This window comes from Sander lucioperca, chromosome 21, assembly GCF_008315115.2.
Source record: "Sander lucioperca isolate FBNREF2018 chromosome 21, SLUC_FBN_1.2, whole genome shotgun sequence".
In the NCBI taxonomy this organism is placed as follows: Eukaryota; Metazoa; Chordata; class Actinopteri; order Perciformes; family Percidae; genus Sander; species Sander lucioperca.
Window position 1 is genome coordinate 16,896,276 of NC_050193.1, and position 24,991 is coordinate 16,921,266.

At 39.9% G+C, this 24,991-nt stretch overlaps 1 protein-coding gene across 2 annotated transcripts; it reads left to right on the forward strand.

Annotated features, from left to right (window-relative positions):
• The first annotated feature begins 4,156 nt into the window (after positions 1-4,156).
• On the forward strand, positions 4,157-19,390 carry gucy2c (guanylate cyclase 2C). Of its 2 annotated transcripts, none has more exons than XM_031320831.2 (27): positions 4,157-4,769; positions 6,479-6,591; positions 7,223-7,290; positions 7,375-7,596; positions 7,692-7,810; positions 8,433-8,532; positions 8,761-8,872; positions 8,959-9,103; positions 9,868-9,953; positions 10,035-10,149; positions 10,268-10,349; positions 10,717-10,810; positions 11,414-11,476; positions 11,597-11,668; positions 11,889-11,993; positions 12,720-12,806; positions 13,035-13,167; positions 13,300-13,437; positions 13,629-13,717; positions 13,845-13,936; positions 14,350-14,508; positions 15,529-15,721; positions 17,181-17,355; positions 17,608-17,706; positions 17,836-17,930; positions 18,047-18,123; positions 18,207-19,390. In XM_031320831.2, exons 1-27 carry the CDS (start codon positions 4,565-4,567, stop codon positions 18,412-18,414), a joined length of 3,246 nt encoding a protein of 1,081 aa, XP_031176691.2. In that variant the 5' UTR covers positions 4,157-4,564; the 3' UTR covers positions 18,415-19,390. The 2 variants fall into 2 exon arrangements, with proteins under 2 accessions (XP_031176691.2, XP_035852486.1); XM_035996593.1 differs by having other exon boundaries at positions 4,158-4,769; positions 6,479-6,595; positions 7,225-7,290.
• Positions 19,391-24,991: the final 5,601 nt, after the last annotated feature.

The following is a 24,991-nucleotide window of genomic DNA, read 5'->3' on the forward strand; positions in this document are numbered from 1 at the left end:
GATGTCCTCCCTGGCATTGTTTAAATAAAACTAAATCAATATGGTAAATTGTATGACAAAGGAGGCAGCAGAGGGCAATTATTCATTAATCATAAACAGACTAATCATTAGTTTTGGAAATAATAAACAAGCCTCTGTATCTCATTTTGAAACTAAATCCCCACATTTCTTCCAATCCCATCAGATGGGGTCTGACATCTTTAACATTTATTCATGTGGATAAGGCTGGCTGTTTAAAAAAAAGTCTTAGTGTAAACAAATTCCATGAAAAGACCGAAACCAACATGTGCTGATCTGTCTCTCAACTTTACTTTTCAAACCTGTCCCTTTGCCCCAGGCTCTTTTGTTCCTACTGAATATGTAAATCTCTAAAATACAGTTCATAAACATTTCATTTCATTCTTAGAAAAGGCTCATCAATTTCCTGAAACAGCTGGGCACTGTAATTTTTAGCAAAAGTTACTCAAACAAGAATAAATAATGTGCTTTCTGGGGACTATTTTTGGATGCAGATTACTGTAATACACATCAGTGTCCATTTTCATCAGTTTGCATATTTCTCTGGGAATGAGCCTCTACATGTTCCAAATTCAAAATTGAACGACCAATAAGACATTTTTGGAGAAATGTGTCCACGTGGAATGTCCCACAGTCAAGATACCACAGTAGTTCAAACAACAAACCTGTTACTTCCTAATGTATTCATTGACTGTAAATGTAAACAGCATCAATATACTGAAAGCCTGTAAGTGTAGCAATTGGAAACACTCAAAAATTTTTTTCCAAAATATGGCATGTATAGTATCTGCTTGTTCCAGATGTATCAAATGTGCATTGAGTGATGCACTCAAATTAAAAAGTCATTATGTCACATGCATCATTTTAGATATCTCTGTAATTCAGCCTGGCGGAATTTGAGTCCGTGGAAACTTGCTGAACTTTGAAATACAGTTATCTGAATTTGTATTGGGGTTGAGGAGGTGCAATGCACAGTAATCAAGTAATAAAAAAATAAACATCAGGTCAGATATTGTTTAAAGGACAAACCCGGCGCAAAATGAACTTTGGGGTTAATAACACATGTGTACCGAGTCAACCGTTCTCTGGGACATGTTTTTTTTTGGGGCATTTTTAGGTCTTTATTGACAGGACAGCTGAAGACAGGGTGAGAGAGAGGGGGAATGACATGCAGTAAAGGGCCGCAGGTCGGAGTCGAACCCGGGCCCGCTGCGTCGAGGAGTAAACCTCTATATATATCCGGGTGCCCATCTGGGATATGTTTTCATGCTAATTGAATGTGACTACGCTAGTCGTCGGGGCAGAGGGTAAAGTAAAAAGAAATCGCTATTTCTATACCACTAACAAGGCTCAAAATAGCACCACGCTTCCACGGTAGCATAATGAGGATCTCTACATGTAAACCGAAGCATTGAGAACTTTGTAAGCGTACAGACAGTTTATTAAAAAGATAGTTTAGAAAGACAGTACCGTTCACGTATACAGACGGGTGACATCTTGGGAAAACAGTCACGACCAGTCGAACGACGAATGCCGTGCTTGAGCTGTGTTACTGGTTACTGGTTACACGGCGTCCGTCGTTCGAAACATGAAAACATATCCCAGAGAACGGTCGACCCGGTACACCTGTGTTATTAACCCCTAGGTTCATTTTGCACCGGATTTGTCCTTTAAATGATAATTTAAGCGTTATGCCTAACAAATGCATTCTTTTTACCTCAATCCTGATTTCAGTTAAGTTAAAGGCCTCCATTAAAACACCTCTCTTATCTACCTTCATGCAGAGAGGAAAGTGCTCAGTTGGACGCATTTCACAATAACAGACATGGTTAACAGCATTCATTTGCTATTAAACAGCCACAATGAGACAATAAAACAAGGAGTCTTGTTCCTCTTTAACATGTTACCATTTCCTCTGCCTGATAAAATGCCAGGGTGTGTTTGGACAGAAAACCTCTTCACATGAAACCGTAATGGGACTTAATGGTTGTGTGCCCCAACTGTGCTATTATGACGTCATATATGTGTGTTTGTTTAGGACGTTTACGACCCTGTAAGGTAGTGGCCGGGCAGGAAGCTTAGTAATGATGCACTGAACTGGAAAAACAGAAGTTTTGATTGTAAATGTTAAGCATGAGTCCAAATGTATATACATGTTGTTTGTTTTGTGTGGTAGAATCACACAGCATGATCATTTAGCAAGTTTGTGATCTTCCACATGTGACATCCTATAGAAAACTCATTTAAATAAATTTACACAAATATAGCTTTTATCTGAATGATAATTCTTGAAACTCTTCTTATCAGCAGAGAAGCAAAGAGCATAAACCAGTGTGAGAGAGACAATTCAATCATGTAATGATAAAAGAGGACACCAGCAAGATTTAGGACTGACAATAGCACTACCGTGTGTTTGTAGAAGATGTGTTCAATTTATGGCAATCCATCCAAAAGACATGTGGAGACACTTAAAACCACAAATGTCAACCTCTTGGTGTTGCCAGAGGAAAGGTCACAGGATCACCAAAGTTAGTAGGATTCATCGCCTGACAACCATGAATGTCTGTACAAACTTGTGTGCCAACCCATTTTGTGGACGTTAAGATACTTTTTAGGGTAATTGAAAACTTGGACCTGCTAGTGGCGGCAGAGGTGACCAGTAGGATTCATCTTCTGGGAACCATACATATTGGGAACCATAAATATTGTGCCAATCCATCAAGTAGGTTATGAGATATTTCTCAGGATAAGTGAAAACGTTGACGTGCTGGTAGTGCTACAGCTTAGGGCATAGGGTCTTACCCTCTGGGGACCATGGAACGTCTGTGCATAATTTCATGGCAATCTATAGAGTAGTTGTTGAGATATTTCAGTCTGGACCAAAGTGGTGGACCCACTGACTGTATGTCCAACCGTTCTCATACCTTAACGACAGAATAGGTTGAGTGTCAAAACTCTAAATATGAAATATATGACCGTTATGCAAGCAGCTCATAACTACCCATAATTGCGTTTCTTGTTAGGTGGCGACCTCTCTCCCGTCACTTTATAAGGAACATCTCACACAGTGCAATGGTGTGACTCACTTATTAGTTTTTAATAGTTCTTGGATGACAATAAACTCTACGGCGCAGTGGAATACGCTATTTCAGGATACATTCATTATTGGTTTTGGTCTTTTCAGAAACCAATGTTGAATAAGAAAAACAGAAGATCACCTTATCATTTAAGTGGTAATCAGAATCTTATCACTTTAACTATGACCTTAATGCTGCTATGATAAACTGGGTGTGATGATTGTGATAATCGGAATGCCGACTTTATCAGGTTGCAATGACATTACTAGCATGTATAGATACAGTAAACACAAGTGATGTGTTTAAGTCTTGGTTTTGGAGTACAGACTGTTTTACCTTTATTTATGTATTTTCACCAGCAGGTGAAATTGTGAAGATATCAGAAATATTCCGATGCATTTAACTGCAGATTTAGTGGCTCTCTTGTATACAAACGAATGTAAATGAACAGTCTTGTTTTTACCCTTACCCTTTTATTTTTTGGTTCATGTTGTATTTTAAGGATTAAAGCTGCTTCTCTCAAAATGAGGTGACACTGGTTTATGAGCAGTTGGGCCAAGACTTTTATAGGCTTAATCCACCCTGCTTTTATAGCACACAATATTTATCAGCTCCACACAAAGCCTTCACTTATATGGCCTTCTGTGACCTTTGCCCCTCTCACTATGCAAGCTTTCCGCCGCCTCTGCTTTGAACAATGAGTCTTCATAACGCATCAGATTGTGTCAAAATACTAGTTAACTGTTTCCACTCTCTAAATACATGATCTACAAGTTATGACTACAACCAATCTGCTCTTGTCAAATGAACAGCGGGCAAATATACTGGTGATTTGGTCTTACACTTACTTCAGGTTGTTAAGGACAGACTGATCACTGTCGAAATGGAGATTTAGGAATAATCTTTGATGTTAAAGTGACAGGAGATTAAACGTTATGTTTACAAACAGGATGAATTATGATCTCAATAAGTTTCCAACTGAGTCCGTCTAAATGGAGTGTGAGAGTCTCACCTGCCCCACCCTCCTTCTGACTGGTGCACCGACTGTCACTTGACTGTTGTTCATTAACGTATGGAGGATAGATAGACCAGTCCGTATCAAGGTGGAGGATTATTGATCTCAGGCTTTCACTAGACGAACAACTGTGTTTCTTCTCTTCAATCCACATTTTCTTTTGTATTTACTGAAAGTGGTTGGGTGCCAGATTTCTAGATTATTTTCTTCTCTTATCTGGATGCTGGACAGCGTATCAAGAGACAGTGAGACTTCTGCTTAGTCACTGAAGAGCCCTGCTCACTTCTGTTTTTGGACTTATGCCATCACGGAGAGAATCTGTTCAGGCGGAAGAATGTAAAAACCTGCTTTCAGACCTTCTGTTTATCTGAACAGGGTTATAAATTCTTTTGACATGTAGAAACGGTGGAAAAGACAGAATTCTGAGGGAAACAGGAACATCTCAAGGAACAAGATGTACAGCTCACACAGTTTACCTTACCTGGGAGTGTTGATAATGGCAGTTGTCGCCAACCAGACGCTGGAAGACTGTTTGAACCGTAAATACACCATGAATGTTGTGGTGCTGGAGGACAACAATTATAAGTGGAGTCGACCGTTTGTGCAGGCGGCTGTGGAAGAAGCCATAGAAGAGGACTGGCGGGAGAACATTAAGCATGGTATGAACTAAATAAGGCTGAATGGACATTACAGATAATAATAATAATAATAATAATAATAATAATAATAATAATAATAATAATAATAATAATAATAATGCGATACAATCTGCAAACAAACTGATTTAGAGTAGCCAATGAAAAAAACAAATGATTTAACTTAAAAATAAGATAATTTAAAAGTAAAAGTAACAAACTAGAACTTAAGAATCAATCCTGGCTTTCAGAAGGAGGCGTTGTAAATTTTATGAGGCACGTGATGGCAGGATATCAGTTTTAAATAGCTGGCAGTCAAGTAGTAGCTCCTAGAAAACCATAAAACAGAGAACTACAAAGTCAAGATGGCTGGGTATGAATGTCTGAACTAGTTTCTTTGCTGATGAGTAAGAAGAGGTTTTACTTCACCACTGTTGTGTATATAGTAAAAGAATGCAGAGGGTGATAATTAATAATAATAATTAATAAATCAAGATTATTTTTTACTTGTTCATATAGATGATGGGATCTCTTTTGGATTCAGGGGTTATTTTAGACTGCTGCAGAAAGCTTTTTACAGATAAATAACTGATAAAGCTTTTATCATTTAAGTGTACTGGGGAGTTTCTAGAATATTTTGAATATGGGGGCTATGCAGAGACATTGGGGTTGCAGGGTTTAACATACTTTTTTCTGTGTACATGCACTGGTGCATTTAACTTTTAAATAACATTCACCAAAGGTTTTTTTTACCTGCACCAACATTTTTGTGCACCATTCGGTGTAATTGTCCTTCTTTCTCGGCACCTCCAACATGGCTGCGGCTGGATTGCTAATTTTTCATTTACTTTAAGTTTAGAGTAGGAAGGTAAAATTACTTTAAATTCGACACAGTCAGAGTCAATGTCATTCTGAAGAGGACCCCATTGAAAAGTACATAAAAGATTTTTCTTATGACAATTCAAATATGAGTGTTATAATGTAAATTGAGCTTTCCCTTTCCCTTTAATTTTCTCCAAAACAAAAAACATAACTTCAAATTGAACATGGTCATAGTCAAGGTTACCCTAAAGAGGATTACATTGGAAATTTCAGCAAACCTCTAAAGAAAAACATTTATTTATTTCATTCGTGAGAGTTTAAAGGTAGACTACAATGTGGAATTTTCAGAAAATCATCATTAACAACGGTGAAACTGTGTTCAAACTTGTCATCTATGTTCCAGTAAGCCAGCAAAGTATTCCTTTCAAATGTTTGGTTTGATATTGGCAGTACCAAAGCTGCTTACATGAGACCAAGGTATTGATCGGTTCAAATGTGGACTATTCAGAAGTAACTGAAAGATAAACACAGCTAAACACAGCACTAGGCAGTGGTTCCAAACCTCCTTTATACCCGCTCTATAAATCTCGAGAGGGCTCGAGGGATCCTGACCTTCAGTTGGGAAACACTAGCATAAACTGCTTTTCTCTCAAATGCTTTAAATCCATTTTTGGAAATGAAATTGTTACTTGTCAACCAAACATGCATGTGACGGGAATAAATAGTTAATATGAGTTATTATTTACAGTCATAACCCATGATGAGCTCTACTCTAACTGCCATCATTTTGTCAGAGGCTAGTCATCTTACTACCAAATTAAACTCTGTAATATTCTGCATTTTTGTAATTCTTTAAATCAAATGCTAAATTAACACCAGTAATAACTCTTATTTTCTTTCCATGACCCAAGATTTAGACTTTAAGTTGACGGCTAACTACAGCGGGTTTGACACCACCATGTACAAACGACAGGGCTGTGGGAGCAGCACCTGTGAGGGAGTGGCAATACTCAAGATGCTGCATGTGAGTGTGGTCAAAAAATGAGATGCCTAAAGAGTGTTTACATTTAAGTGCTTCTCTCTTATCTGTGCCCTCCTTTGTCATTTCTCAACAAACAAAACTGAGCTACTGCAAGATTCAAGGGATTGCACTTTTCTGTGTTGTGCTGATGTTTTATGCAGTAATAATAACTTTCCATTTTGAGGTTTGATAGTTTATCATCCCTAGATGTCATGGCTCACCTAAATGTAAAATTATAAATGACTAATTTTGTCAAGCTGTTCCAGGACAGTTACAAAGGCTTTCAGGTAGGAAATCATCAAAAACTTCAGTTGTAAAATTTGCTGTCAGTGCCTCACAGTCAACGATCAACCGCTTCTCTGCAGACTCACCAGTTTGCCCCAACGACCTCACCATTACAGGGTTTGCCATTTCAGTAGTAGAGAGAAGAGATGCAAATATCTCCATCAATAGCACCCTAAATAGGGTCAGCCACAGGATGCTGTATGTTGAGCTTCTAGTTTTTTCTTTAGTTTCCTTTAAGTATAGTGTCTGACCCTTGGCAGTGGTGGTACTGTGGTTTCACACAGTAAGTGACATACTTACAACACTTCTTTGATGACAGAATAACTGCATGTACTGTATCTTTCTGCAGAGTAAAGGTGAAGTTGGATGCGTTATGCTGGGGCCTTCCTGCACTTATGCCACCTTCCAGTTAGTGGAGTGAGTATGACTCTGTTTCTCTTTAATTATACACCACCAAACAGCTGACTGACTTTAAACTTTTCACCCTGTTATCTGCCTCAGTGAGGAAGTCGGCCTAACCCTGAGCATTCCCATCATCTCTGCTGGAAGCTTCGGCCTCTCATGTGACTATAAGCCCAAACTGACCCGAATTCTGCCTCCGGCACGCAAGATCTCAGACTTATTATTGAACTTTATGAAGGAAATCTTGCCATTTAAGGAAGCTCCTTGGAAGTATGTCTATGTCTACAAAAAGACCATTAACGCAACTGAGGACTGCTTCTGGTGAGCCAACACAGGCTGCAATTCACCTGATTGAGCTTCATTCAGCGCTACAGCATGTGTCACTTTTTTGTTGTATCGCCTTGCTTTTGCCACAGGTACATTAATGCATTGGACGCACCCTCTGCCAAATTTGCCCAAAAGACGGAGAGAAAGATGCTGCGTGGGGAACTTGAGCTAGAGAAGGAACTTACAGATGAAAAAAGACACAGCAACAGTGCGTATTTTGTTTGTTTGACTTACATAATGTCTTTATAAAGCACATTTAATAACAAGCCACGTTGACCAAAGTCCTGTACAGACGGAGGTAAAGTCACAATAAAGAAAAAACAAAATAAACTACAATGCAAATTCATACCAAAACAGAAATCAGACACATCAGGAGGATAGAAACAGTCGTGATTAAAAGTGTGTTTTGAGCCTGAACTTAAAAGAGTCAATGGAGGGGGAAGATCTGATTGGGACAGTTTCACAGTCTATGGGCCGCAACAGCAAAGCCACAGTCACCCCTTAATGCATCTCAATCCATTAACCATTTCTTCCTGAGCTGTCATTCCTTCATCAAAGCTTAAAAACCAAATGACTATGTTGACTTCTAAAAACATAATCTAATATATCTAATCAGAGCAGTCACAACATTAGCATGCATGGAGTGGAAAGGGAACAATACTGGGCCAAAACCTAATGTATTGTGGCCAAATTGTTGCAGGGATAGTCAGCGGTGTCTTTCTAGCCCTAGATAGCAATATTGAAATACTGTAACCAGTGCTTAAAAAGAGTTGTGTTACAGCTCAAACATTTCCATTCCTGTTTAAGTGAAACTGATTTATTTATTTCAGTTTTCATCTTATGTGGGGGCCTTGACGACATTGTTACAATAAAGGAGAAGGTGGGCCCGATTGATAAGGACATCATGTTTATTCTCCTCGATATTTACAAGTAAGTCTATGATTTCACCATTTTTCCCATACACTGTTTAGTGTTACACAGTTTCATTCCAACTTTTGACCTACTCGTCCCTCTCTTACGCACCTGTCTCATGTAATAGATGTGCAAAGTATTTTTCTGTTCAGAATCAGAATATTATACTCTAAAACCTCTAGAGATGTGACATTTTGAATGTATAGAAGTAACACTGTTCACTTGACACCCTTCACCTTCCTCCAGCCCAGAGTATTATATCAACAAAACATCCAGTAAGGGTATGGAAGATGTACTGGTGATCACTCTGCCACAGAGGAACTACAGCTTTGGAGCACAATCATCATTCAACAACACGGTGAGCAGCAACTTTACCAAGACTGTGAAAGGAAACAGGTTATTGCATGAATCTTTGACTTTTTTTTGTCTATCTTTCTATTTAAGATAAATGACTACGTGGCTGGGTATCATGATGGGGCGCTGCTGTTGGGCAAAGTGCTCAGAGAGAAAATGCTCAGTCAACGAAATAACACGGGATCCCGTAATGTGCCTCTGAGTGACAACCCTTTTGGAAACGCCTCCTTTTACGGTGCGTATGATGAGTGACGACTCAAGGTTAGCAAAACAATGGGAGGCAGAATTACAACTCAAAAGAAATTGAACAAACTGCTATGTTTTATGGTTAGTTTTATTGTTACCCATTGCAGTCATGAGATTATTAGAAAAGTCTTCTTTAGCTAAGTACCAGGATGCCTCAACTCCTGAAATGTGTCTTCATGAGAGTGACAGGACGCAGGTTTGGCAATGTGAGATTAGATAAAAAGCTAACTTAATAATGCAAGACACTACCAAATTGACTGGGTCCTTTTCACAGTATCCTGGATCACATATTGTTTGTTCTCCAGGTTTGCTTTTTTAAAAGTCTCCAATCTCTGGTGTCCTTGAAGGCGCCATCTGAGTTGCAAAAATTCTCCTAGATTGCAATTGCAATACTATAAAAAATGTTGTAATGCTTGTAGTTAAATGAGTTTGATAATTGATCGGATTGGCAACTGTTTTTGATAATTGAGTATGCAAAAACTCATTATTTGCAGGTCTATTTGTAATTTTGTGTTAAATTTTTCTGATTAAATAATGTTTATAAATTTGAGCTTTTTAATAATTTTCAAATCTAAAACAAAGACATAAAAACTACTCATTATGTTTGCAGATTTTTGGATGCATTCTGCAATAAAAAAATTGTAGCTGAGAAATTAACAATGCTATCTATGTTGTTGTATGTGTGTGTGTGTGTGTGTGTGTGTGTGTGTGTGTGTGTGTGTGTGTGTGTGTGTGTGTGTTTTCTTCAAGTAGGTATGGGGGGACACTATGTGATTGATGAGTATGGTGACAGAGATGTTAACTTCTCTATGATTTACACATCAACTGTCACTGGCAAGGTGAGACTACTGTCAATTTAGCAGTTCACACGGTCAATGCACACGTTTGTTTTTATACTTTGTCTCTTTTTCTCTCTCCAGTACAAAACCCTGTTAGTGTTTGACACATCACAAAATAAAACCATAATGACAGACACAAACCCCGCCCTGCGCTGGAATGGTCATCTGCCTCCTGATGTGCCAAAAAATCCACATGGTAATATTACGATTTAGTAATATAGTGTGATTTCATTGTCTCTATTCTCGGTATGGATGTAAAAGCTTTTTTGTTAATGCCGCTGTTTGTGTGTGATTGTGTGTTTATGTGCTTCCAGACTTAAATTTGCAGGATGTGATTGTGATCGTTCTGAGTGTCAGTGTTGTCGTGGTGACAGCCATCGCTCTCATCTTCTACAGGTAAACAGCATACACGTATCACCGATGTATCACGCGTGCTAGAATGTAGAATTTTAGCATCAGCTACATTCAGAGAACAGGAAGATACAACAGTTCTGACAAGAGTGTAAATTGTCAGTAACAAAGGTGTTTTTTTTTCACAACAGGCGGTTTTAAGTGCAGCTCAGTAAACTGAAACATAGGAAGAATTAGTGATTTCCTCCATGTTTACATTAGGTCATAATGCTGTTGTATAAATGTAGTGCTGGGATGCACTCTGAAAGCAAAAAAGTTACCCCACAAATATTCCCTGTGCTCATTATGTGTGTATTTACTCTGTGTGTGTGTGTGTGTGTGTGTGTGTGTGTGTGTGTGTGATTAATGTTAGGCAGAACAGGAAACAGCGTCTTTTGCAGAAGAGGTGGTCCCACATCAACCCTCATCTGATTGGTCCGCTGGATGAGAAGGAAGTCTCTCTAAAGGTAAACAGCCTCATCAATCAGCCGTGTCCTGCATTTTAGATACAGGGGTCGGCAACCTTTTCTGTGATGAGCGATGTAATGTTTGACCCTGTTCATAATAATTCTCCATATATATAATTATATAATTCCAACGTTTAGGAATACACCAAGCTGCCGTCTGTAGCCTGATTTTTTGGAGGTACACAAACTTAGTGTTATGCTCCCCTGAAGGCAAATGAAATCTTGTAAAAACTAGACACCATCTCGGGATGGGATCAAACCAGTCGCGATGCCAAATCGGGCCAGGGGCGAAAAGTTGGGGGGTTAATGCCCCCATCCCTACTTACTATCCCCTACTTACAGCGCCCTTGCTCGGACCACACCCATCTTTGATTTTGGCCTTCATTTTTATCTCAACTACACACCTGTAAAGTTTTGTGACTGCATTGTTCACAGTTATTGGGCAAGGAGAAAACATTACCAGCATCGCTGTTGCAGCTGCTAAAGAGTATTGTGTTCTTGAAATTTGATGAGATCACAGATAAGGACATTAAGTCAGATTAGTGTGTGTATGTATGTGTGTGTGTGTGTGTGTGTGTGTGTGTGTGTGTGTATATGTAACAGATTGATGAAGATAAGAGGAAGGACAGCACCTTCTTCAATCACCGAGGCCGCTATGACAAGAAGGTACCAACAGTCCAACTTCTAAAAATCAATTTAGCAATATAGTTATGATAAAAAGGAAACAAAAGACATGATCTTGTATTTTCACTCAGCAAGTGTGTCTTATTTCTTTGTATTCTTCAGCCTGTCATCTTGAAAGAGCTGAAGCACACGGACGGAGACTTCACCGAGGACCAGAGGATTGAGCTTAACACTGTAAGACACCACTGTGTTATGCCAATTCTTTGGCCCTACCTCTGCCTTTCTCTCCTCTTTCAGCTCCACATTAATGTCTGTATGAGATTTGAGATATTTGTGATGTCATAGCAGGACAAGTATGTTTCCCAAATCTTTTAAAAACCCTTTCTGTCCAACCTCCTTATCCCTCCTGACCCCTTCTCTGTCGCTTCATCCTCGCCTCCTCTTCATGTTTCAGCTGCTGCGCATAGATTACTACAACCTGACCAAGTTCTACGGCACGGTGAAGTTTGAGTACGGAGTGTTTGGGGTGTTTGAGCTCTGTCAGAGGGGCTCCCTCAGGGTAAGAGCAGACCATCACTCACACTTTGTTTTGCATATCCCTGCATGCATAAATCAGATCCTGCTAGAATAATGTGATTCATTTTTTTCCTGCGGATCCACAAAATTGATCAACATCGTGACATAGGACCTTTTAGAACTTTTGCTATTTCATCAGAACTACTAGGTTACTTGAATTAAATACTTGGAACATGTATCTCAAGATATAGTCTTGCAATTTATTAATTTTATTTAACTAACAATATTTAGTTAAGATATAAGGACTAAGTGAACTCTACTAGTTATATATTTGTTTTGGTCTTGTATTTTACAACCTGGCTGACTGAAATGCATCTATAGAGACCTTGCTTTTTGTCATAGTAACGGTTATTTTCTCATTAGTCTAAATTTTTTTTACTCTTCTTGCTCTTATCTTCATCTGTATTTTCTTTAACATATGCTTTTATTACCTTTTAAATGCATTTTCAAGCTCAGTGGCCTCCTCAGTGGCCTCCTTTTTTAATGTCCAATGATGTTTACTGCTCACATATATATTTGTGCATGTAATCACACACACACACACACACACACACACACACACACACACACACACACACACACACACACACACACACACACACACACACCCTTGCTTGTGAAGTAATTAAGTGTTGCACAGTTGCATTATCACTGAGTACAGAGCAGAGTAGTAAAAGTGATAAAATATGAACTTTTGTTTTTCACCCAGTACATTCTGAACGACAGGATCTCCTACCCAGATGAAACCTTCATGGACATGGAGTTTAAGATATCAGTCATGTATGACATAGCAAAGGTATTGTTTGCTTTTGTTACCAAAGTTTTTGTGGGCATGTCACATATTCCTATACTTAACCAAATAGGAAAGCAATACAAATTCCACAAAAGGAAAATAAATAATTGAGTGACAAAACTAATTATTTAGGTATTTTTACCTCACTTGCACTGCATTTCAAGGAGAGTAGGGTGATACAACCAAAAACAACCAGGTCACTGCTGTCCTGCTGCTTTATATCTTCTACAGGGCATGTCATACCTCCACTCCAGTAACATCGAGGTCCACGGTCGCCTCAAGTCGACCAACTGTGTGGTCGACAACCGCATGGTGGTCAAGATCACTGACTTTGGCTGTCACACCATCCTGAGCCCAGGCAGAGGTGAGAATGAGTTTTTCAGTGAGGTCCATTAACAAAAAAAAAATCTAAAATCTGAAAATAGACTCAGCTGCTCCTCTCCTCTCCTCTCCTCTCCTCTCCTCTCCTCTGTCCTCTCCTCTGTCCTCCCCTCAGACTTGTGGACGGCCCCAGAGCATCTTCGTAAAGGTGGGGTGTCTCAAAAAGGCGATGTCTACAGCTATGCCATCATTGCTCATGAGATCATTATGAGGTGGACCCCATTCCACACACAGTGCTGCTCTGATCCTGCAGGTAGGCCTGGATAATTTGGTACACTATTACATACATTGTGACAATTAATGTAAACAAGACAGGTTTGTTGAGATTGTTGGGATGTTGATGCAGAACATATTTGACCACACAGCGACCACAGACTCAGTGATCGTCCTCAGCTCTAAGTCCTGCCCGCATTGATTATATTATAATGTCATTTAATCCTTCAGAGAAGATCTACAGAGTGCAGTATCCCAGTGGGATGAGCTTCTTCAGACCTGACCTTAACTTTGACGGTGCATCAGAGAGGGAGATCGAGGTAAGCGAGCTGTTAAACATTGTAGAGAATGACCGTTTACAAAGTAAAGCTGCTTGGACACATCAAGTTAAAAAAACCTCTTTCTCTTTGCCCATGTGTATGTATGTTTGCTTTTTTGTGTATACAGCTGTTCATGCTGATAAAAAACTGCTGGGATGAAGACCCAGAGCGAAGGCCAGATTTTAAGAGAATAGAGTTATCTTTGGGTAAGATTTTCAGGTACGTCAACGCCACACATTCACTTTCAATTCTTTCACTTCACACTTCATGGCCAAATATAAGTGGACACCAGAACAAACATGAGGACACCAGAACATTACACCTATACGCGTAATACAGGCCATTCAAGTTCTTCCACACCAAATTGAGAAAAGCATAATATTTTGTGATTTCTGGCAATATAAATCAAATGCACTTGACTAAACAGACTAACCTTTCCATTAATTGAACCTAAGGTGCCAAAACTATGAAAAAAACAGGGATGTCCACATACTTTTAGCTCTATAGTGTATGCAATTCTGTTTATTGCATGAGATCATTCCTGCTGCACTATTCTAGTACTTGATGATTCTTTTCTGATAAAATGATAGAAACAGTGATTTTAATATGACATATTTTTCACTTTGACACAGTAACCTGCATAACCAAGCCAGTGAGACTTACATGGACAACCTGATCCGTCGCCTGCAGATGTACTCCAGGACTCTGGAGCGTCTGGTGGAGGAGAGAACCTCTTTGTACAAAGCTGAGAGGGACAGAGCTGATCGCCTCAACTTTATGCTACTTCCTGGGTAGGTTTATACCCAACAGACCTGACATATTACAGAGGGCGACTGAAAAGATGTTTAAAGCTGCACTGATATATTTTTGTATTAAATATAACAGAATTTTTTTTATATCCAAAGGGTTAAAGGTCAACTTCACAGTGACATCATAATGCTCTGCAAACACACGTTTCCGGCCGTTATTCAACGCCATAACTCGGAAACAGAAGGGGAGACATTTGGTTGGATACTGAATTGGAAACACTGATCTTAAAACTGTGGTGACTGCTTAGATCAGGAGTGTCAAACTCAATTTCATCAAGGGCCACACTGGAAAATGAGAATCCCATCAAGGGCCAGATATGTATTGACGTGCTTTTATTTAATCGAAAAAGTCAAAAAACACAACATTTTGCATGTATTATTATGCAATAATACATGCAAAATGTTGTGTTTTAGTTTCCTATATTATATTAGTTTCCTATAAGGGAGAAGACTATATGAGACATGCATCTCATATAGTCTTCTCCCTTATAGTTTGGTCGACATAAAGCCCTGAATAAAGTCACCAAAAAGTTCCTCAGCCATCATAGAAAAAAGTGACAAAAACGTTGAAAAAAGCACCAAAAAATGTTTAAAAAAATACAAAAACTGTCAGTAAAAGCAGCAACAAGTGACAAAAACTAGGTCGCTATTCTATTGTAAACCTAAATGAATATGTGGACCGGATCAAAATCTGCGAGGGGCCGGATTTTGCCCTTCGGGGCCTTGAGTTTGACACATGCTGTTTAGATCATCTGTATTGCCGGGTTAAAAATGTGTGTGAAGCATCCATGTTTTGCCAATAAATCAATTTACCTTTTATTAAATTGCTTTAAAGTCTTCACCACATATAGAATATGAGTCTGGACAGACATGGATGTAAACTGCAACATGTCGATGGATTTGCATGTACATGTAGCGAAAAACAAACTGACAGCAATTTTTAATTTAAGTAGAAGCCATCAATTAACATGAGTATTTTCCACTCTCCCTGTGTCTCCTCAGCCCGGTGGTGAAGTCACTGAAGGAGACGGGCAGAGTGGAACCAGAGCTGTTTGAGGAGGTGACCATCTATTTCAGCGACATTGTGGGATTCACCACCCTCTGCCACTACAGCACCCCCATGGAGGTGGTCGACATGCTCAACGACATCTACAAGAACTTTGACAGCATTCTTGACCACCATGATGTCTACAAGGTACTTCAGTATGACTTCTTTATATTCTACCATTTAACAAGTCAGTATGAATGTTCAGCTCAGAGGGTCTCAGACAGGATGTCACTGCTGTTTATCTGGTTGGTTTTCTAACGCTTGTCTTGTGAGATAGAACTTAGATTTGGGCTTAAAGTAGGTAGGATTGTGAAGATCGAGGCTTTAGCCAAAAGATTTGAACATCAACAACTTCTCAGTCCCTCCCCCCTTTCTGCTAAAGCCCAAAACGGTCTCCTAAGCCCCTCCCCCCACAAGGGAGAATAAATGCATGAGCAGTAATTGACACTCAGTTAGACACCCCCCCTGACCCTGATTGGTGCATCTGAACAGGGAGCTGGATTACCTGCTTCATGTAGTTCTACTGGAACATAGAGTCAGTTTCAGCAGTTCAGTTTTAGAAGTCTTACCTACTTCACCTTTAACAGGAAACATTAATCTAAAGCCTTTGAGCAGTTGAAGTTAGAGTTAGATTGGTATATATGGCTCAATATTTTGTTGCTTTTTTCATGTTTACTGAATACAATACCATTTTTTCATGCCTCCGGCTGACATCATGTTTTCGGGTTGTCCGTCCGTACACACGTCTGTCCCATTCTCGTGAACGTGATATCTCAGAAACGCCTGGAGGAAATCTCTTCAAATTTGGCACAAATGTCTTCACGATTTTGGTTGTCAAAGGCCAAAGGTCACTGTGACCTCACATGACCCATTTCTGGCCATAACTCAAGAGTTGCTGCGCTAATTGTGACAATGTTTCACATACATTTCTAATAGGATAAAATGATAAAGTGATGATATTTTATAAATAGGTCAAAAGTCTAATTCACTGTGAAATCATAATGTTCTGCAAGAACACTTTTATGACCATTATTCAACGCCATAACTAAGAGGAGAGCTTTGGTTAAAGGTGCTGTAGGTAGGATTGCGAAGATCCAGGCTTTAGCCAAAAAATTTGAACATCAACAACTTCTCAGTCCCTCCCCTCTTTCTGCTAAAGCCCAAAACTGTCTCCTAAGCCCCTCCTCCCACAAGGGAGAATGAATGCGTGCGCATGAGCAGTGATTGACACGCAGTTAGACACCCCCCCTGGCCCTGATTGGTGCATCTGAACAGGGAGCGGTGGATTTTTGCAAATCACACTACAGGCTGTAGGTGGAGCCAGAGGAGCTGGATTTTTTTTAAAATACCAGTTTCATGTAGTTCTACTGGAACATAGGGTCAGTTTCAGCAAATATGACAGAAAGTTAGTTTTATAAGGCTTACCTACTGCACCTTTAAATACTGAACTGGTGATACTTCTGTGCTGCTGTGTTAAAGATATGTGTATCCCAAAAAACATAATACCTTTTATTAAATTCCTTAACATCTTCACTACATATATTGAATAAGTCTGGACAGGCATGGATCTAAACTGCATATGACTAATCTATTTTCCATCTCTCAGGTTGAGACAATAGGAGATGCGTACATGGTTGCATCAGGTTTGCCCAAACGTAACGGCGACAGACATGCAGTGGACATCGCCCACATGGCTCTTGACATGCTGGCATTTGTCGGGACTTTTGAGTTGCTACACATGCCTGGCATTCCTCTGTGGATCCGTATCGGTGTGCATTCAGGTAACAGAAAGTCAAGATTTTGTCCTATTTAATGTAATCCTCTATCTTTCCCCTACATTTTTTGAAAAAAAATACACATACGGCTAATTTAAAATACATAATAATACGTGTGTGAACTGAGAAAAATAAAAAGTGAAGGAGCCACAGATACATATATGGGAGAATTAAATGATTTCAATTCATTTTTTTTATCAACTAACTGGATGAAAAATAAAAATATATTAATGCTTGTTTGTGTGTATTTGTGTGTAGGACCATGTGCAGCAGGAGTGGTGGGGAACAAGATGCCTCGCTACTGTCTTTTCGGAGATACAGTCAACACTGCATCACGCATGGAGTCCACGGGCCTGCGTAAGAGACAAAACGCACGCACACACACACACACACACACACATTTAAATACAGTCACAGTATTGGCGGTTTAGGTGCTAAGAAATCTGAGGGGTGGACTCATGATTGATTCTCATGTCGTCCTTCCAGCTCTGAGAATTCATGTCAGCCAGTCCACCATCAACATCCTGCAGAGGACAGACTGCAAGTTTGAGTATGAAAAAAGAGGAGAGACCTACCTGAAGGTTAGCTGGGTTTGGTTTGGCTTTTTTCTTTTTCATTGACATCACATGTAAACCATACAGATTTAACTGCTCTGATTTCCTGTGTGTGTGTGTGTGTGTGTGTGTCTGACTAACAGGGTAAAGGCAAAGAGATGACATACTGGTTAACAGGAGTGACTGGGGGAAAATACAACCTGCCAACACCACCAACAGCGTGAGTAAAACACAGCCTCAGACAGATTTACTTCTCACATTTGCATCCATAATCTAAAATAACATCTCATGTTACTGTCTAAGGGAGAACTTCAAGCTGCTACAGCAGGACCTGGCGGAGATGATCGTGTCCAGTCTGAAGAACCGGGAAGATGGGAGCGAGAGCTTCAAAAAGAGGAAGACCCTGTCCACCAAAGTCCGCCAGAGGGAGAACAGCAGCAGCCTGCAGGGGGACAGCCCGCCAGAGTACTTCCACCTGGCTGTCACTGATGACCCCAGTACCTACCTGTGATGAGAGAAACTTTCCATACAATACTGGCCATAAAGGTAGACGTCGCAGCAGTGCGTCATAGTCTGTGTACCTGTCTGATCAGCACTGCTGGGCTCAAGTGATAGTGGAGCAGAGCAGCGGTGGAACCAGCAATGATAAATGTGCCTGCCACAGGGTCTCAGTTCTCCCTTTTCCCCTTTTGATGCTTTCCCCCCCTCAATACTCATCCGTCATAAGTCAAAATGTTTGTTAAAGGGAAAATCCACCCTCAGATACTTATTATATATCACTGAAGATGTTTGTTGAGTTTTGTTGTGATGGAAGAAGTGCTATAAATAAGCCCCCTCCTCTTGTATTGTGTGGGGCTTGCACCATTTTTAGAAAACACCACTGTAGCCGTGTTGTACTCATTACATTTGCCCTGTTATTCATGGGAATAAGAGAGGAACCAATGGTAAAACTGGCCTGAAGAGTAGCAAACAGTGATACTATCACTTGGGGGCACCAAAGTCATTTTTGCCATTTTTACACAAATAATGGCAATAATTTGTTCCTGGAACTGTTTTGGGTGGCTTTTTCTTATACAATGTTTGCCTTTTGTAATTTGTAACATAAGGCAATGAAAACTCACACATTGTCACAACTACATGGATTTTAGTAAGAGTCCTGCTTTAAGATCCATTAAAAATCTCAAAAAAGGTCAGTTCTCTCCAGAAGGAATCCAAAAAATTATATTGAATAAACACTTCTTCTTTTATGTTTAGATGTTGCCTCCAGGAATCTCATTGATTGAGAAATCAAAATATTTACCATGTAAATAGCCTTTTCTGCTGCAAAGACAGTGAAACTATATCCAACAGTACTTGTTAAAATATAGCGGAGATGTGAAAATATTTCTCTTTCACAGCACAACACTGCTACCTTGTTTTCTTAAGATAAGAAATATTGCAGTGATGATTTTGGTTTTGTGTTTTATTAAAATATGGCATAAGATTCAGAGCAGTTTTTTTTTTTATCATGTACACAACATCATAAACAGTCTTACATGGTATTATTGGACACCAACCTACACCATGGCACTTGTATTTCTTAAAGGGGTGCAGTGAAATAAAACAGCAGTACAAAAAATATTTTGTTAAACCATAAAAAAAGAGAAGAAGTAGAAAAGAAATATATCCAAAAAAACTGGATTTGACATTGGGGGAAAACTCACCACACAGTTCACAGAGTGCATGCAGTGAAGAAAGGACACGGACACACACACACACACACACACACACACACACACACACACACACACACACACACACACACACACACCCCACTACACAGTTTTAGTTGTAACCAACGCGGTGCCACCCAGCTCTGTGGCAGGAAGTGGAATCCTGTGTTCCCTCATTTGCCCTCCGCCCCATTCTGTCACAACATGCTTTGCAAGGTCACTGCATGCGGTGAAGCCATCCTCCCACTTTAAGCCTGTCTGGGCCCCCAGGTGCTGGTGAGGACAGGGAGAAGGGGCCCATGCTGTTCCCTGCAACATCTCTGCCTGACCGTTTGTCTCTGGAGGCGCTGGGTGGATTTTGGCAGGTGGCTCTGCTTTCTGAAGAGGCCTCTGACACTGTTCTGCATCCTCTGCTACACAAACAACAAAAACATGAGTGTGTCACTGAATATCCGGATTGATTTACATGTAAATGTGTTGTGTATATTGTGTAATAGGATCTCCTTGAACACGTGTGGAAGACTCGTCACAGCTCACTATTTTTAGTCAAGAAAATCATTAAATACACGGTGGACAAGAGAGAAAAGGAAGCATTATGGTTCCATAATACAGAAAATTACCATCAAATGCCATGCAACCACACACATCCAGAATACCAACATATCAACTCTCTACTGATATTGGATAAAATCAAAGAATTGCCCATCCCACCCAAAAATCAGTAACAGTGGAGAACATTTGACAATATTATCTTTGTTACACTGAATAAAAAAGGAAAAATCAAGCAACTAAGGTAATTTTACAGTGTACTGCACAACGTTGCCTTGTGGTAACAAAATTAGACCATCGATTAAGTCTTAAGATATTCACGTACATGCTCCTATTTATTGTAGTTTTCTTAATTTAAAGGCAGCTATAAATTGAGGAGAGTGTGAGGGTCAAAAAGACCTCCTGTTGCCTCAGGACAGCAATATGCAGAAGAGGGTTTTTTAATGTAATTCATACATCCATAAAACACTATATTCCCATATTTAGCCGACAAGGGTAAAAAAACTTTTAAACATAGACAGACTCCTGCATTACATCACATGTGAAACAATGAGCTTTCTTTCACAACATCTGAGTGGGCAAAGCTAAATAGCTCCACTCTGCTTCTCTAGTTTTTTACATTCCTGGTTGTCCTGTGGATAAAGGTCTATTGACAGACAATTTATTCAATGAGGACAAAGGCATGCTGTTGATAAAGTGAATCTACTTTTTGTTTTTCTATATAACTGGGTTAAGACGGCAGAGGAGCTGCATTCCAGATGATTAACATGATGGTCATGTTAGCATAGGTATCACATATGACATATCAGCATGTTTCACAAAGTAATTACACACAGATATCAGCAGCTTTGAAAGATCTGGCTTTATGGACACAAGATGATGTCTCTCTGTCCACTAGACCACACTACTACACACTGTAAAGCCATTTTTTAACGGAGTGAAAGCTATTCTGCTGTTAGTGCTTCTCTGCATGTTTCTTTGTCAGTTTATGTGTTTTCAAGGTTGTGTGAGACCTAATTTGTCCTGCCTAACCAAAGGATGTGTGTTGAAACCAGAATAGCTGGTAAGAGAGCGGGGCTGACCCATGGGACGCCTGAGAAGAAGAGAACAGAAACTGTTTCTACTGTGATGAACGTCACACTTCATCACCTGCCCGCCTGCAACCCCATTCCCCCCGCGCTCTGCATGTTAGATCTCCAGCTTACAGTAAAAGCTATGAAGACTTGAAAAACGACATGTTGCCCTGAACTTTAAAATACGTCACTCAAGGAAGATTTCATTCAAGACATGAACGATCAATTATTATCTCTGCAATTATTATCTTTGGGGCTTACATGATACACCTCTTTACCTGATACATTATACTATCAGAAGCAGCTGCTTCTGAGTAAATCATTTTTTGTGTTAAAATGTCAATGCTGACACTGATATTTTCAAAAGAAAGTCACAGATAGCAAATTCTTGGTGGCAATATTTTGAAATGTGTACTAATGCAGAAACATTTTTAACTTTTCTGTGTTTTATCAAAAATGTCACTCTGAAGCCATTAAAACTGCATTTTATGTGACACTCAAACTCTTCAGAAAAGTGAAGACTAACGAAACACTCTGTTCAGCCTCTGAGGATCCTGGGATATGTTGGGCTTTCTGTGAAGAATAATTCATAAAGAATTAATAAATCATATGAATCATCAATGCCAGCTGTCCTTACCCGAGGTGTGGCTGTGCCTGGTCTGTCGTTTGTATATGACTAACCAGAGAACCAGAGCCAAGATGGACCCCAGAATGGCCAGCACCACAAAGACCCACAGAGCCGGACTCAGCAGCATCAGTGAGCTGGCCTGGGCAGCGGGGGCCGTGGTTCTCAGCGGCGGCTCTGAGGGCAACAGATTGATTAATGACCTCAACTGAAAAATAGTTTACATTCTCAACAGCTGTAAAAACCCAAGTTATTATATCGGATGTGAGTACAAACTGGGATTTATTAGCATTGATCAATTGTTTAGTTCCTAAAAGAGCAGGGCTGCAGTCATGTCAAAGTCGGTCAAATCTGAGTCAGTTGACAATTTAAAAAAAATTATACCTAAAATATTTATTTAAGATCAACAGAGGTATTTGTCTTAATGCGGGAGCTCTATGCCTCCCAGGACATAAACATAAATACAGATACGTAAATAATGCTAAATAGATTTAGCAGCTGTATTGTACACCTGTGCATTCACATGAATGCTTTGCTACAGATGAGAAAATATGTACATGCAAGTAGGGTTGAAAGCAACACATCTCTGAAGTTTTTTGATGGCAAAAAGGAATGCAAGTCAACGTCACAAAGTGGCCAAGAGATGCCAAGTCAACTGGGTGCTAAACCAAGAAGAGCGCAAAGAGGTTTTGAGACTAGACATTGACAGACCAACTCAGCTCAGGAGGTAGATGAAAACAATTCTACAAGTATTCTTTAGAGAGAAAAAAAAGGTTCAGAGAAACTCACCCGTTGGTGGTTTAGGTTCAGGTTCAGGTTTAGGTTCGGGTATGGGTTCGGTATGGCTAAAACATGTACCGATGAGGTTGTCCCACTTACTGCCAGTAGGACAGGCCCCTTTGCCCATGGCTGCAGCAATGTGGAGACCTGCTGCTGCTGTGTTTCCCTCCGCTAAACTTGTGTTTATGACACAAACTGAAAAAACAAAAGATGTGGCAGTGATACACAGAGGAGGGTAGTGACGGCAGGATATATGAAATAAATGCAGAGTGCCTAACAGACGTTTCACTTCCTTTATTTCATAGGAAAGAGTGAATCACTACATGTGTCCCCCGGGGGCAGAGCGCGCGCGAGAGAGAGAGAGAGAGAGAGAGAGAGAGAGAGAGAGAGAGAGAGATGCATTTATGTTTAAAAAACAAAGAGTTTCTGATCTTTCTGGCTCTATGACTGTTAATGTATGATCATTTTACGGGTTAATTGTTGAGGATAATGATTGATTACAACTGTTTGTTATTTTATAGATTACCGTTATGACTGTTCATTCAGTTCATTTGACTGACGGCTCCACAACAGCTTATTAGTTTCTGGGATCCACTTATATCCCAGGACCTAAAGTGGGAGCCCAACACTGACACCATCATTAAGAAGGCCCAGCAGAGGAAGTACTTCCTGCGCCAGCTCAGGAAGCTCAACCTACCTAAGGAGCTGCTGATCCACTTCTACACAGCCATCATCCAGTCTGTCCTCTGCACGTCCATCACTGTCTGGTTTGGATCTGCCACCAAAAAGGACAGGAGCAGACTACAATGGACAGTTAGGACTGCTGAAAAGATCATCGGTGCCAACCTACCCTCCATTCATGACTTATACATTTCCAGGGTCAGGAAACGGGCAGGAAACATCACTGCAGACTACGGTTGGGCGGTAGGCCTATTCAAATTTTGATAACGTCAAACCTCCTCCCTATTTTACCGCGGTATACGGTATTACTGTGACTAATTAAAAATGATGACGTAAGGCTCAGATGGCATCACCAAACTGTTGGCTTGTGCACCGTTCAGAAACTGAATACCAAACACTAATACTGAAACAATAATAACATAACAACAACTTACAAAAAAACTACTTTCTCCTCCACACTGTCACGTGATGACAACCACACATAAATTATATTTAATATTTAATCCTTGTCTCCTATATAAGTGTATTGCATTTTTTTTAATGACGGTATTGAAACTGATACCGTTGCTATTTTTAAGACCCCGTGGTATACCGTATTACCGTATTACCGTATTACCGCCCAACCCTACTGCAGACCCATCTCACCCCGGACACAACCTGTTCCAGCTTCTCCCCTCTGGTAGGCGCTACAGAGCACTGTACGCCAAAACCAACAGACTCAGGAACAGTTTCTTTCCACAAGCCATCACTCTGATGAACAGCTGACTTCTGACTCACAGTGTCAGGTTCAAAAGTTATTTATTAAAGTGCCCATATTATGAAAAAATCACTTTTTCTGGGATTTGGGGTGTTATGTTGTGTCTCTGGTGCTTCCACACACATACAAACTTTGAAAAAAATCCATCCATGCTGTTTAGAGTGAGATACGGTTTCTGAATGTGTCCTGCCTTCAGTCTCTGGGTGAGCTGGTCAAAATCTGCACGGCTTGTGACGTCACAAGCCGAAACAAGCAGGCTAACCGCAACCATTAGCTCGTAGCTTTAGTGTTAGCATGCTAATGCTAATGCTAACGCTAATGTTAACGCTAACGCTAGCATGCTACCTCGTTCTCAATAGCAAAGCACTGCTACAACACACACAAGTTCACCATAATCTACAAAAGAACTACTTCCATGTGCGCCCTCATTTAGAAGTCTCCCAGCTAATCCTGCCTTGTAACTGACCGAAGTTGTAGAAGCAGCCTTTCTTTTACTGTCTATGGAGCTAGCTAGCTGACATGATCTACATCTGAGCTACTGGGCATGTGCAGTGCAATCAAAGATAGTACAGAAGAAGAAGAAGAAAAGAGGTCTCACTCTGTAGCTAAAACAGAGACCAGGTGAAAAGAGGATCTGCAGCAGTGAGAGAGAGCGGTGCAGGACAACTAAAATATGGTGTTTTTAGAAAATTAAACCATGTAAACCTATTCTGGTACAACCTTAAAATACAATTATGAACCTGAAAATGAGCATAATATGGCTGCTTTAACTTATTTATACCAGCATCCTTTGCACTATGCTCCATAATTATAATAATAATAATTTATCATAAAAATGATTTACTCCTGCACACTTTGCACTCTTCATTGCACTACTGCCTCAACCTGTTTATATTGTTTCTGTTTATAGT